At 41.0% G+C, this 14467-nt stretch overlaps 1 protein-coding gene across 1 annotated transcript; it reads right to left on the bottom strand.

Annotated features, from left to right (window-relative positions):
- Positions 1-676: 676 nt before the first annotated feature.
- Positions 677-7101, bottom strand: LOC311116383 (rRNA 2'-O-methyltransferase fibrillarin-like). The gene is made up of 8 exons (XM_084157408.1): positions 6967-7101; positions 3305-3430; positions 2952-3089; positions 2504-2769; positions 2246-2378; positions 2049-2161; positions 1700-1845; positions 677-1211 (listed from the first exon to the last, which is right to left on the bottom strand). The coding sequence occupies exons 1-8, from the start codon at positions 6974-6976 to the stop codon at positions 1187-1189; spliced, it is 957 nt and encodes a 318-aa protein (XP_084013534.1). The 5' UTR covers positions 6977-7101; the 3' UTR covers positions 677-1186.
- Between the last annotated feature and the right edge of the window lie 7366 nt (positions 7102-14467).

Here is a 14467-nt window from a genome sequence, read left to right as displayed (position 1 = left end):
TCACATAATCGGTGCTGTTTTAGTACTAGCAGCTAGTCACCAACAGTTAAACGGTCATTTGGTAACGGTGAACACAATTTGGCCACGATGTGTACCCGCCCCCCTTTAACTTTCGTCATTAGTCAAAAGCGCGTTCACATGAAGTTAATCCATATCAAACTACACTGAAGAAAATATCAACGCTACATTAAACAATTTTACCGAGTTACAGTTCATATAAATTAGTCAATCTATGGATTTCACATGACTGTGTAGGGGCGCAGCCATGGGTGTCCCTGGGAGGGCATAGGCCCACCCACTAGAGAGCCAGGCCCAGCTAATCAGAATTAGTTTTTCCCCCAAAAATGTGCTTTATTACAGACAGGAATACTCAACACCCCACACTTCCACAGGTGAAGAAGGTCCTGGGCTGGCGTGGGTACACGTGGTCTGCGGTTGAGGCTGGTTGGATGTACTGCCAAATTCCCTAAAACACTGAGGCGGCTTATGGTAGAGAAATGACCAATATAAAACTGGCAACAGCTCTGGTGCACATTCCTGCAGTCAACATGCTAATTGCACGCTCCCCGAACTTGCATTTATGTTTTTGTTCAGTATAGTTGAGTGACCATATCTTATGTCATGACAACATATTGTTCCTCTGACCAGGTCTAAAAATGCAGGACTAAATCAAATATACAATCACACTGTTTTAATAAAAAAAAGTCAAGGTACAATATCACATTTAAGTCAAAATTAAACATACACATGGGTGTAAGTCAGTCTTGTTTTAACATCAAGCAAGACATTATACATCTGACTTTGTGACTCAAGGATAAACTGAAATAGTTGCTCTTTAAAAGCAGATTACAAATTAATGTGAATATTAAACAAAACTAAAAGTTAAATCAATATATCAGGCTTTCCCTCTGTACAGTACTTTACATGGCACTACAGAGTTAATTAGGGAAGTGAATTCCACCCCAACACCCTCTCCCCAGACAAAGACAGTTATGTACTTCTAAAGCGACAGACAAGCAACCGTCCGAGTTCTGGAGACAGGCATACTAAAATGGACAGTTCAGATATGGGTGTAAGCATGTTGGGGTCCAATCAGTGCCTCGCTAAATCCCGGTGCTGAGCAGTTCCCCCTCGTGGCAGAGGTGGGTCCACAGAAAAAGTCACTATGCCACAGCGAAGGGCCAGTTCACTTCTTAATCTTGGGGGCAGGTCTGTAAGAAATAATATTTGATAAATTCAAAAGAAAACATTCCGTAAAAGCTTTGAAATGAACTTGATGCCAAAACTCAGATGTATAGAGATGAATTTAAACCAAAATCTGCACTTTAAACCATTTCAAAAGCGAGTTTTTTTTCTTTTTCTTCAATAGTGACCAGGGGCGTGCAACTAGTTGTCCATCACAGAAAATACATTAGTGCAACCCATTCGGCAGAAAATAGCTTCATTCGTCAGATTGGCTAGCACCCACACAAGTAAATGTGCTTACAATGAAAAAGCAAGGTATTTTTTTGCAAAAACAATGCATGGCCATCATATTTCTAATGGTTATCATAGAAAGAATGTAGCCAGCTACATTTCCTAATGCTTTGCTTCAAGTTAATCTTGCATTTTACAGAGAAAGTAGCTACACATCAGTCAGAACGCTGTAAAATATTTTTTTACGTGACCCGTGTATATTTATAAACAAGCATTTCCTCACCTGTAGATTCCTACTACGATGGCGTGATCTCTCTCATAAGGCTCCAGTGTCAGCTGCTCCTGGGGCTTCATGTTTTCTGAGCCCATCTTCTTCACCTCCGCAGCAAATACAGCCTCCGGTGCTGCCGTTGAATCAATGCAGTTTGCCTGGAGGGAGACGAGACAAATTTACTTTAATCCCACTGCACCTGAAACACGGCCCTCAGTAACAGTAATCTAGGTTGCTCCTAAAATCAAAAGCTTTGCAGTTCAATGTCTAATATCTTAGTTTGACTGCTTAAGAATAGTATTCCCGAAGATAGCACCACTAACTCTGAATAACACAGCTTCTTGCACAGTCTGTGTTTTACCTTGATTGAGATGACAAAATGCCCTCCGTTCTTGAGGAAGTTGTGAGCGTTGAGTGCAACAATTCTGGTCTGATCAGGCTGGGCCACATCAGCGAAGATGACATCTACCATGCCTGCACAGAGGGTTCAGCCAGAGTTAGTAAAACATCCATAAACCACCAGCCTTTTTGCATCAGTGTATGATTTTGATGACTTACCAACAAGCATGCGGTATTTGTGTGGATGCCGGGCGTCCTCAATGATGGGAATGATGTTGGTTCTCTTTTTGGCAACATTGAGCAGATCACGTCCTGACCTGTGAGAGAACTCTACAGCATACACAAGACCCTCCTGCAAAACAGAGAGGAAAAGTCTGTCATTACATGTACAGGGGTCAAAGGAATGAAGGTCCACACTTCATTGTGATAAACGTTTTAATAGTTCTAAACAAGATTATGTGGGAAAAATATACTCACAGGTCCAACGATGTCTGACACGTGGGACACTGTCGTCCCTGATGCGGCTCCCAGGTACATGACCTTCGAGCCAGGTTTGATGTGGATCTGGTCAACTCCTCCCAAGATGGCTGCTGCCAGCTTTGACCGGAAAGGATTCCACGCTCTGTACTCAATCTTTGTTTCCCCTTCCTCGACATTCATCCTTTTTTCTCCATACACAGACTCTCCAATCACCATGTTCTTTGTCACCAGGGCATCTTCCTTACCACGGCAGATGAACACTCCTGAGGGTGGGAAAAAAAGGACTTATGAAATTACAACACTCCGATACATTGGGAAGTTTAAGAAAATAAAATAAGAAATTGTGCATAGAGTGGGTGCTGCTGAACAATACAAACAATAGTGCAACTACAGGCCTCTGCTGGAGACAGCTTGTATTGCACAGCTCCCCAACGTTTCCACTCACCCTCATGTCTATGAGGCTCCACTGTGACTTTCCTGCCCGCCCCAAAGCCCCCACGTCCACCTCTACCCCTGGGGGTGCCACGACCACCTCCACGGCCTCTGAAGCCACCCTCGCCACTTGGAGACCTAAATCCACCTCCTGTAACAGGCAAATAACACTTAATGTCCAGTTCTTGCCCAAATTTTAATACATGGCAGTTGCAAGAAATTTCATGTGTTAAGTCACGAGGTTGACTTGACTTCGAAAATGTGATAAGAATGCTTGTCAGTCAGGTACACTTACACAAGACGGAACGAGCATGCATCTATAAGCTTAAAAACATGTCAAATAAAATCTAGCTATGTTTGACTTACCACCACCTCTGCCTCTGAAACCTCCTCGTCCACCTCTATCGCCAAAACCTCCCCGTCCACCACCTCTGTCTCCAAAGCTCCCTCTTCCTCTGAAGCCTCCTCGATCACCACCCCGAGGGCTGAATCCTAAAAGAAAGAAGGAAGATTGTGAAAATTGAGATTGACATTCAAATCTGTATGCTGCCAGGGCCTGGTGTAAACAAATGAATGAGATGCTTCGGATTGATGGTGTATCTTTAGCCAACTCTCTTGCTATCTCTCTCAGAATGACCTTCTTGATCCAAACCAATCAGGTTTCAGGACTGGTCATTCAACTGAGACTGCTCTTCTCTGTGTCACAGAGACTCTCCGCACTGCTAAAGCTAACTCTCTCTCCTCTGCTCTTGTCCTTCTAGATCTGTCTGCTGCCTTTGATACTGTGAACCATCAGATCCTCCTCTCCACCCTCTCCGAAATGGGCATCTCCGGCGCGGCTCACTCCTGGATTGCGTCCTACCTGACCGGTCGCTCCTACCAAGTGGCGTGGCGGGAAGCTGTCTCCGCACCACGTGCTCTCACCACTGGTGTCCCCCAGGGATCGGTTTTGGGCCCTCTCCTTTTCTCCCTATACACCAAGTCACTTGGCTCTGTCATATCCTCACATGGCCTTTCCTATCATTGCTACGCTGACGATACACAACTAATCTTCTCCTTTCCCCCTTCTGATCACCAGGTGGCGAATCGCATCTCTGCATGTCTGGCAGACATATCAGTATGGATGACGGATCACCACCTCAAGCTGAACCCTGGCAAGACGGAGCTGCTCTTCCTCCCCGGGAAGGACTGCCCGTTCCATGATCTCGCCATCACGGTAGACAACTCCGCTGTGTCCTCCTCCCAGAGTGCGAAGAGCCTAGGCGTGACCCTGGACAACACCCTGTCGTTCTCCGCCAACATCAAGGCGGTGACCCGCTCCTGCAGGTTCATGCTCTACAACATTCGGAGAGTGCGACCCTGCCTTACACAGGAAGCGGCGCAGGTCCTGGTCCAGGCACTTGTCATCTCCCGTCTGGACTACTGCAACTCGCTGTTGGCTGGGCTCCCTGCCTGTGCCATTAAACCCCTACAACTCATCCAGAATGCCGCAGCCCGTCTGGTGTTCAACCTTCCCAAGTTCTCTCACGTCACCCCCCTCCTCCGCACACTCCACTGGCTTCCAATTGAAGCTCGCATCCGCTACAAGACCATGGTGCTTGCCTTTGGAGCAGTGAGGGGAACGGCACCCCTGTACCTTCAGGCTCTGATCAGTCCCTACACCCAAACGAGGACATTGCGTTCATCCACCTCTGGCCTGCTGGCTCCCCTTCCTCTGCGGAAGCACAGCTCCCCCTCAGCCCAGTCAAAACTGTTCGCTGCTCTGGCACCCCAATGGTGGAACAAGCTCCCTCACGACGCCAGGACAGCGGAGTCACTCACCACCTTCCGGAGACATTTGAAACCCCACCTCTTTAAGGAATACCTGGGATAGGCTAAAGTATTCCTTCTAACCCCCCCCCCCCCCAAATTGTAAAGTGGTTATCCCACTGGCTATAGGGTGAACGCACCAATTTGTGAGTCGCTCTGGCTAAGAGCGTCTGCTAAATGACGTTAATGTGCCCTTGAGCAAGGCACTTAACCCTAATTGCTCCTGTAAGTCGCTCTGGTTAAGAGCGTCTGCTAAATGACTAAAATGTAAATGTAAATGTATGTTATAGTGTAGATTACTTATAGAATCATAGATCCCAACAACTAATGCATGCTTATTTATTTGTCTTACAGACATGATAGCTGTAAGTAGTTTAGTGGCTAAATACATGTTCATTTCACCACCTGTGATGATTTGATACCCTAATAGCGGATTTAAGGGGTACAACAAAGAACTTGGAAATTGAATGGAACAGAATATTCCATTTTTTTTTTATGTCTCGGTGTTAGTTTGTCTGCTAACTAGAAGACTGCATTTGAGCTCGAGGGCTGTAACCCAAAGATAATGGGTAAACACCGACAACGATGAGACAGCCTATAGGGAGGAGGTCAGAGATCTGGCCGTGTGGTGCCAGGACAACAACCTCTCCCTCAACGTGACCAAGACAAAGGAGATGATTGTGGACTACAGGAAAAAAAAGAAAAAAGAGGACTGAGCACGCCCCCATTCTCATCGACGGGGCTGTAGTGGAACAGGTTGAGAGCTTCAAGTTCCTTGGTGTCCACATCACCAACGAACTATCATGGTCCAAACACACCAAGACAGTCGTGAAGAGGGCACGACAAAGCCTATTCCCCCTCAGGAGACTAAAAAGATTTGGCATGGGTCCTCAGATCCTCAAAAAATTCTACAGCTGCACCATCGAGAGCATCCTGACTGGTTGCATCACCGCCTGGTATGGCAACTGCTTGGCCTCTGACCGCAAGGCACTACAGAGGGTAGTGCGTACGGCCCAGTACATCACTGGGGCAAAGCTCCCTGCCATCCAGGACCTCTATACCAGGCGGTGTCAGAGGAAGGCCCTCAAAATTGTCAAAGACTCCAGTCACCCTAGTCATAGACTGTTCTCTCTGCTACCGCACGGCAAGCGGTACCGGAGTGCCAAGTCTAGGTCCAAAAGACTTCTCAACAGCTTCTACCCCCAAGCCATAAGACTCCTGAACAGCTAATCATGGCTACCCGGACTATTTGCACTGCCCCCCCACCCCATCCTTTTTACGCTGCTGCTACTCTGTTAAGTATTTATGCATAGTCACTTTAACTCTACCCACATGTACATATTACCTCAACTAGCCGGTGCCCCCGCACATTGACTATGCAACGGTACCCCCCTGTATATATAGCCTCCCTACTGTCACTTTATTCTATTGTATATATAGCCTCCCTACTGTCACTTTATTTTTTACTTCTGCTCTTTTTTTTCTCAACACTTTTTTGTTGTTGTTTTATTCTTACTTTTTTGTTTAAAATAAATGCACTGTTGGTTAAGGGCTGTAAGTAAGCATTTCACTGTAATGTCTGCACCTGTTGTATTCGGCGCATGTGACCAATAAAATTTGATTTGATTTGATTTGATTTGATTTGAAACAGCATGACATTGCCGTGCATGAATCTAGCTAATGCAATGGTCTAGTTAGTTAGTAACCTACTTACCAATCCTAGCAGGTTGAAAGTACATGTGCCAATAACGTTTGACCTATATTTGGCTAGGCAATCAAAAATAAATCAAAATGGCACGTTTTCAGGCTAAATAACAAGAATACTTGTGTTGTGTGCGAACACTAGTTACCTAGATTGCTAGCTAGCTACTCGCGTATGAGCTCGCGAGGAACACGTGTTTAGTTTTCGTGCCATGCGGGCTGCACCATTGCGGTAATGTGCGTTAAATCACAGCATAAGCAAAGACAGTCCAAACACTGTAATATTAATGATAATTAGTGAAATTGAACACAAACACGTCGTACTTGTAACTGAATAGTTAGCTACATGCACTATTTACTTTTCGTCCAAGTTGTGTGAGAGAAATCATGGCTACTGCTCACAACACCAGGCCGGAAGATTAAACAATTTCACACATATTTGGCCTTCATAATAGTAAGACTTTGACGGGCATTTAAATTATGTATCCCCGTTTACTCAATTGATCAAATAAACTTACCTGGTCTCATATTTGCTTTCAATCTAAAACAGCTCGAGCTTGCTTTACCCGGGTTTCTCTTCTTCTTCTTCTTCTTCTTCTTCTGAACACGCAGCACACATTACCTACCAATGTGGCCATGCGTCATCAGACTCCTCCTTCCCATGATACACCACGGTCTGGACGCTTGTAATTGCATTTTTTGTCGCCACCTAGCTTGGATGTCCGTAAATACACCCCAGTCGTTTCTGCTCATCTTTATCAACGGTGTCAATAATTTCGGACTTTCTAGTCTTGAGGCCAACACTGTAGAGGTAAAAATACTGCCTGCAGTCGTGACGGATCATAAAGTAATATGGCTGACTGTACAAATGTGCAGTAATGATGATACGAAATACTCTGATGGTTATTGGAAATTGAATAACTCATTGTTATTGCATGATGATTTAAAAAATCTGATTAAGAATCTAATTTCTGTTTACTGGAATTTAGCTACCTCTAATGCAGAATATGGGAAATATTGGGAACTGCTGAAATTTAAAATCCGCTCAGCCTGTATTAATGAGAAAGCTAAATTGAATGATTTACAGAATCAACTAGATACATTTTATGAGGAAAAGGCTAGAGGGGCCTTCATAAGATCCAGAAAACAATAGCTTGAAAAAGGCGAAAAGAACAGTAGATACTTTTTTTATTTGGAAAAGAGGAGAGGGGAACTCAACACACTTCGGAAACGTACGATTAATGGGGTAACCTCTGAGGATAGAGAGTTGTTATCAGACTTTACCACTAAGTTTTGTGAGAATCTTTACTCCTTAGATAACAGTTTGAGATCTAAGGATCTCCTTGATTCTATAGAGAATGTTAACACGGTTAGTGAAGAATTCAATCGGTCTTGTTGTCAAGATTGATCCATTATGGACATCCAATATGGGGTTGCTCAATTAAAAAATAACTAATCTCCAGGTTGTGATGGATTAACCTCTGAATTTTACAAAATCTTCTCTGAAGAAATAGCACAATTTTTACTTGAAACCTTTAAGGAGGCTATAAACAAGGGAGAACTACCTGCCTCTCTGAAGCATGGGGTTATTACTCTTATACCTAAACCACACAAGGATCTCTTAATTATTGATAATTGACGTCCAATCACACTCCTAAATAACAAATACAAAATTATAGCCTCAAACTTTGCGAAAAGGTTAAAGTCGTGCTTGAATGATCTGATTGATGAATGTCAATCAGGGTTTATGAAAGGGTGTCATATATCTAATAATCTGAGGCTGGTGTTAGATTTGGTTGAGTATTGTGATCTAATGGATGTTATCTTATTTTTTGGGATTTTCAGAAAGCATTTGATACCGTAAGTCACAATTTTATCTTTGATTGTCTTAAGCATTTGAAATTTGGTAATTTTTTTGTTGATGCTATTAGAACTCTGTATAATGGTAGTAATAGCTGAATAAAACTCTGTCATGGAACATCATCAAGGTTTAACATTTACAAAGGAATACGACAAGGTTGTCCAATCTCACCTTTTTTATTTTTGTTAGTATCTCAAACATTATCCTCATTAGTTTATCAATGTCAATTTGAAGGCATTACATTCCAGGCCAGAGATATCAAGATATCCCAACTGGCACCTCACTTTTTTGAAAACATTTGTCACAAGCTAGATTAGCATTGGCTATTGTGAAGCAGTTCTCCCAAATCTCAGGTTTGGTATTAAATCTTTCCAAATGTGAGATGTTTGTTCTGAAAGGAGCTGTCAATCCAGCAGATGGTAAAATCTCTGAAAAAGATACTGTAACCAACCTCGGTGTAAAGATCACCAAAAATCATAAGGCTGTGAATGATCTTAATTTGAATCCTGTAACTGAATCTATCAAAAATAAATAAATTATCCTCATAGTTAGGGAGGGATTTAAGTCTTCAAGGTAGGGTGCTTTTATCCAAAGCTGAGGGGCTATCTCGTGCATCCTATCTTTTTTCATCTATTGACATTCCCAAATCCACTTGCTGTACCTTAGATAGGCTATTGAACAATTTAATATGGAAAAACAAGCCACATAAGATAAAAAGAGCTGTTATCACCAACAGGGTTTGTGATGGCGGTCTAAATGTCTTAGACTTCACTCTCTTTAATCAGATATCAAAAGTCAACTGTTTTTCAGAAGCTCGGAGGGCTTAATTTTTTACTACAATGTTCCTACATTATGGGTAAACTTCCTGTGAAATTGGCGGCTTTTCACAAGCAGGCTTTAATGTGCTGGACTTTGCTGTATAAACACAACTTTTCACCTCATAAATGTTTTATATGGAATAATGGGTCGATATTACATAGAAACAAGATGTTATTTTACCGTAATTGTTTCTCAAAAAACATTGTCCTTGTCAGCTAATTAGTTGGTATTAGTGGGAATCTATTTATGCGGAGAGAATTTATGGAAAAATACAACTTTGAGGTTTCAAGCAAGGAATATGACACTGTTATAAAAGCTATACCTAGTGGGATAAAATATTTACTTCAGAATAATGCATATTTTGGAACATCTCCTATTGTAAGCGTTATCCAGGTGAATGGCATATGTCTACTAGATAAGAAATTCATCTATTGTTTATTAACCTCTACGGTATCGGTGTCCCGTATACTGGACGGTTGAGCTAACGTGCGCTAATGTGATTAGCATGACTGTTGTAAGTAACAGCAAACTTTCCAGGACATAGACATGTCATATATGGGCAGAAAGCTTACATTCTTGTTAATCTAACTGCACTGTCCAATACAGTAGCTATTAGAGTGAAAAAATACCCTGCTATTGTTTGAGGAGAGTGCACAACAACAAAAAACGTATCACGGCAACTGGTTTGATACATTCACCTCTGAAGGCAAATAATGTACTTACATTCAGTAATCTTGCTCTGATTTGTCATCCTGAGGGTCCCAGAGATAAAATGTAGCATGTTTTTGTTTGATAAAATCAATTTTTATATTCAAATATAGGAACTGGGTTCTACAGTTTGAAGCCTTGCTGTCTCTGGCTCCACACCCACCCCGCCCGGCCATCTAGATGTGTGAAAGTTAGTGTATAAGCTAATGATCCATCATGTATGACATTCCTGGGAGTGTGTAAACTTACATTTAGTATTACCATATCCTTTTTGTATGTTCTCTATAGTTATGTACTTGAAAATGTATCAATTGACCAATTCGGCACATTTGGGCAGACTTCATACAAAATAGTCCAGTATTGCAACGCTTCACTGGATCAATCTGAAATATTATATTGTGGCCTTTCTCTTGCAAAAATGATGGACAAATAAATAAATAGAAAACACATGTTTTTTTTTGTTTGTATTTCCTTTTACCAGATCTAATGTGTTATATTCTCCTACATTAATTTCACATTTCCACAAACTTCAAAGTGTTTCCTTTCAAATGGTATCAAGAATATGCATATCCTTGCTTCAGGTCCTGAGCTACAGGTAGTTAGATTTGGGTATGTCATTTTAGGCAAAAATTGAAAAAAAGGGCCCGATCCTCAAGAGGTTAAGGGATATTTTCTACAGAAATTCTATTCCTTCTGCTATATTTTGTTGGGTTTCATCGTTTTATGTAAACTGGCACCTTGCTTGGCTCACGCCACACAAATTTATGGTGACCAATAAAGTAAAGGAGATCTCCTTTAAGATTATCCATATATTCTACCCGTGTAATAGCTTGATTTCTAAATATATACCTGATGTTACCAGTGAATGCAGTTTTTGTGAACTAGAAACGGAATCTATTGAACACTTAGTTTGTAATTGTTTACATACAGTGGGGAAAAAATGTATTTAGTCAGCCACCAATTGTGCAAGTTCTCCCACTTAAAAAGATGAGAGAGGCCTGTATTTTCATCATAGGTACACGTCAACTATGACAGACAAAATGAGAAGAAAAAAAATCCAGAATATCACATTGTAGGATTTTTAATGAATTTATTTGCAAATTATGGTGGAAAATAAGTATTTGGTCACCTACATCAAGCAAGATTTCTGGCTCTCACAGACCTGTAACTTCTTCTTTAAGAGGCTCCTCTGTCCTCCACTCGTTACCTGTATTAATGGCACCTGTTTGAACTTGTTATCAGTATAAAAGACACCTGTCCACAACCTCAAACAGTCACACTCCAAACTCCACTATGGCCAAGACCAAAGAGCTGTCAAAGGACACCAGAAACAAAATTGTAGACCTGCACCAGGCTGGGAAGACTGAATCTGCAATAGGTAAGCAGCTTGGTTTGAAGAAATCAACTGTGGGAGCAATTATTAGGAAATGGAAGACATACAAGACCACTGATAATCTCCCTCGATCTGGGGCTCCACGGGGTCAAAATGATCACAAGAACGGTAAGCAAAAATCCCAGAACAACACGGGGGGACCTAGTGAATGACCTGCAGAGAGCTGGGACCAAAGTAACAAAGCCTACCATCAGTAACACACTACGCCACCAGGGACTCAAATCCTGCAGTGCGAGACGTGTCCCCCTGCTTAAGCCAGTACATGTCCAGGCCCGTCTGAAGTTTGCTAGAGTGCATTTGAATGATCCAGAAGAGGATTGGGAGAATGTCAGATGAAACCAAAATATTACTTTTTGGTAAAAACTCAACTCGTCGTGTTTGGAGGACAAAGAATGCTGAGTTGCATCCAAAGAACACCATACCTACTGTGAAGCATGGGGGTGGAAACATCATGCTTTGGGGCTGTTTTTCTGCAAAGGGACCAGGACGACTGATCCGTGTAAAGGAAAGAATGAATGGGGCCATGTATCGTGAGATTTTGAGTGAAAACCTCCTTCCATCAGCAAGGGCATTGAAGATGAAACGTGGCTGGGTCTTTCAGCATGACAATGATCCCAAACACACCGCCCGGGCAACGAAGGAGTGGCTTCGTAAGAAGCATTTCAAGGTCCTGGAGTGGCCTAGCCAGTCTCCAGATCTCAACCCCATATAAAATCTTTGGAGGGAGTTGAAAGTCCGTGTTGCCCAGCAACAGCCCCAAAACATCACTGCTCTAGAGGAGATCTGCATGGAGGAATGGGCCAAAATACCAGCAACAGTGTGTGAAAACCTTGTGAAGACTTACAGAAAACGTTTGACCTGTGTCATTGCCAACAAAGGGTATATAACAAAGTATTGAGAAACTTTTGTTATTGACCAAATACTTATTTTCCACCATAATTTGCAAATAAATTCATTAAAAATCCTACAATGTGATTTTCTGTAAAAAAAAATCTCATTTTGTCTGTCATAGTTGACGTGTACCTATGATGAAAATTACAGGCCTCTCTCATCTTTTTAAGTGGGAGAACTTGCACAATTGGTGGCTGACTAAATACTTTTTTTCCCCACTGTAGTGAGGTGTTCTGGACTGATGTGAAACTATATCTTGGCAACAAAATGCATACAACCATTGAAATATCTAAGTTTGACATATTATTTTACTACACTGATTCCACAATTGAACGTCAGTATGTCATAAATCTCTTTATTTTATTAGGAAAAAAATGTCATACACAAATCAAAATGTATGAAGAAAAAGGCCATTAAAAAATATATACATCTGATTTGGTAAACTATTTCGAATCTTTAAAACGTATGCGAAACAAAATGTCTAAAAAATGTATTTGCTACATGTCTGTATTTGATTTGATATAATGTGGATTTGTATTATTATTATTAATATATATATATTTTTTCTCTCTTCCTTATTTCTTTGTGTAATCCCTCTGGCTGTTCTGTTTTTTGTGTTTTGCATGTTACTGTTTAAATATATTTTTAATAATATATTTTTTTTTTTAATTAACAAAAAATATATAAAAATGTGGATGCCAAGGGAAGCCAGGCTTCCCAAAAATGTGACCAAGAAAAAATGACAAAAAAAGAAAATAATCTTTCTTCTCTCAGTGTTTCATAATTTTCCTTCAATTCACAAGAGGCTGGCTGAATGTATCTCACCGGAGAAAGCGTCAGAGCGAGCGAAACAGCGCGTCTCTCTACGTGTAGGCCACCTATCTGATGCTGTCTGGTCCAAACGAGTATGACATTGTTGCCGCCTGTAGCATTGATTGCAAGGGAAGCCAGCGAGCATTTGGCCTCCCTTGATAAAAGAAAGTTGAAAAAATTACCCAATCAGCGTTGAGCTAAACTGTGAGCTCAACTGTGATTGGTCCTGGTGCACCAAAAAAAAGTGTCAAGGGAAGCCAGCTTGGATTTTGGTGTCACGCCTATCAAATCACATTGAGAGCATACAGTACAAAAAAATAAATATATAAAATGCATAAGAAATATCTTGCTGCGTTTTGTATACGCAGATCTAATATGCTTCTTATTGTAATTTTTGGAAGTGAAGGATGAGAGTTCACAGACGGGCATTCTATCAGAAGACAGCGCTCTAACTGGTGTGTAGCAACTTTTCTCAGGTACTTTTCTCGGTGTAGCCTACGTTTCTCCAGTAAAATGCCAGATTAACTTCAAACAAAACATTAGGAAATGTAGCTGGCTACATTCTTTCTATGATAAACATTAGAAATATGATGGCCATGCATAGTTTTTGCAACAAAGAAAACCTGCTTTTCATTGAAAGCTCATTTACTTGTTGCTTTTAGCAAAATAGCGTTGCACTTCTGTTGTCATCTGATGAAAATGAAACTATTTTCTGCCGAATGTGTTGAACTAATGTATGTTTTAAAAGGCAGATTTCTTTCATGATCTGCGTTTTGAAAATGCAGATTTCTGAACTCTCCATAATTATGCATTTCTGAATATTACAGGTCAGGGACCCATGATTTAAATCCACTTTACCTACTGTTGTTCAATAACCATAAAAAATAACAATAATTACAACTCTTTGGTGTCATGTCATAGCAAACACCCCATTATTTCTGCAGACACCTTTGAATCTTGGAAAACATGCTCGCATAAAAAAAACGTATTTCTGTTACCAAACTTTGCATCTGCATAGTTCTTCCAATAAATGTGTTTTTGGGAAATTCCATTATATATTGTTCAAAGTAGTCCTTTGTTCATAGTTGTATGGTTTGTTACACATGGTTTTTGTTGGCATACATTTTAAAGTGAAAAATCTGAGTCAAAGCGAAATTCCGTTACCATGGAATTTCCCATCTACAAAAAAGCTCATGTGTCTACAAAATGCAAATGTGTAGGCTAAATACACTATTGCAGATTTGATTGAATTGATCCATAACTTCTTTACTTTGAAGGTTAAATTGGAATGTATTATTGCTGTGGATGAGTTGGCACTTGTGGAATGCACTGTACTGTATAAGTTAATGATAGGTTGGTGTATGAAGGACAGGATTGTGGCCTCTTATCCCCGCAGGTTCACACATTGCCTTGGTTGTACTATTACAGTGCATTCGGGAAGTATTCAGACCCCTTCACTTTTCCCACATTTTGTTACATTACAGCCTTGTTCTAAAATTGATTATATTACAATTGTCTTCATCAATCTACACAC

Source organism: Coregonus lavaretus (assembly GCF_964263955.1).
Source record: "Coregonus lavaretus genome assembly, chromosome: 3".
In the NCBI taxonomy this organism is placed as follows: domain Eukaryota; kingdom Metazoa; phylum Chordata; class Actinopteri; order Salmoniformes; family Salmonidae; genus Coregonus; species Coregonus lavaretus.
Note: the sequence above shows the minus strand (reverse complement) of the source record. Positions and strands in the feature narration are given on the sequence as shown.

What these genes read in the sequence shown, in the direction of transcription:
- LOC311116383 (XM_084157408.1), bottom strand. An exon ending in TTTCAGAGGCAGAGGTGGTG is followed by an intron (nt 3,090 to 3,304) that starts GTAAGTCAAACA and finishes TGCCTGTTACAG; the next exon opens with GAGGTGGATTTAGGTCTCCA. An exon ending in GGAGCCTCATAGACATGAGG is followed by an intron (nt 2,770 to 2,951) that starts GTGAGTGGAAAC and finishes TCCCACCCTCAG; the next exon opens with GAGTGTTCATCTGCCGTGGT.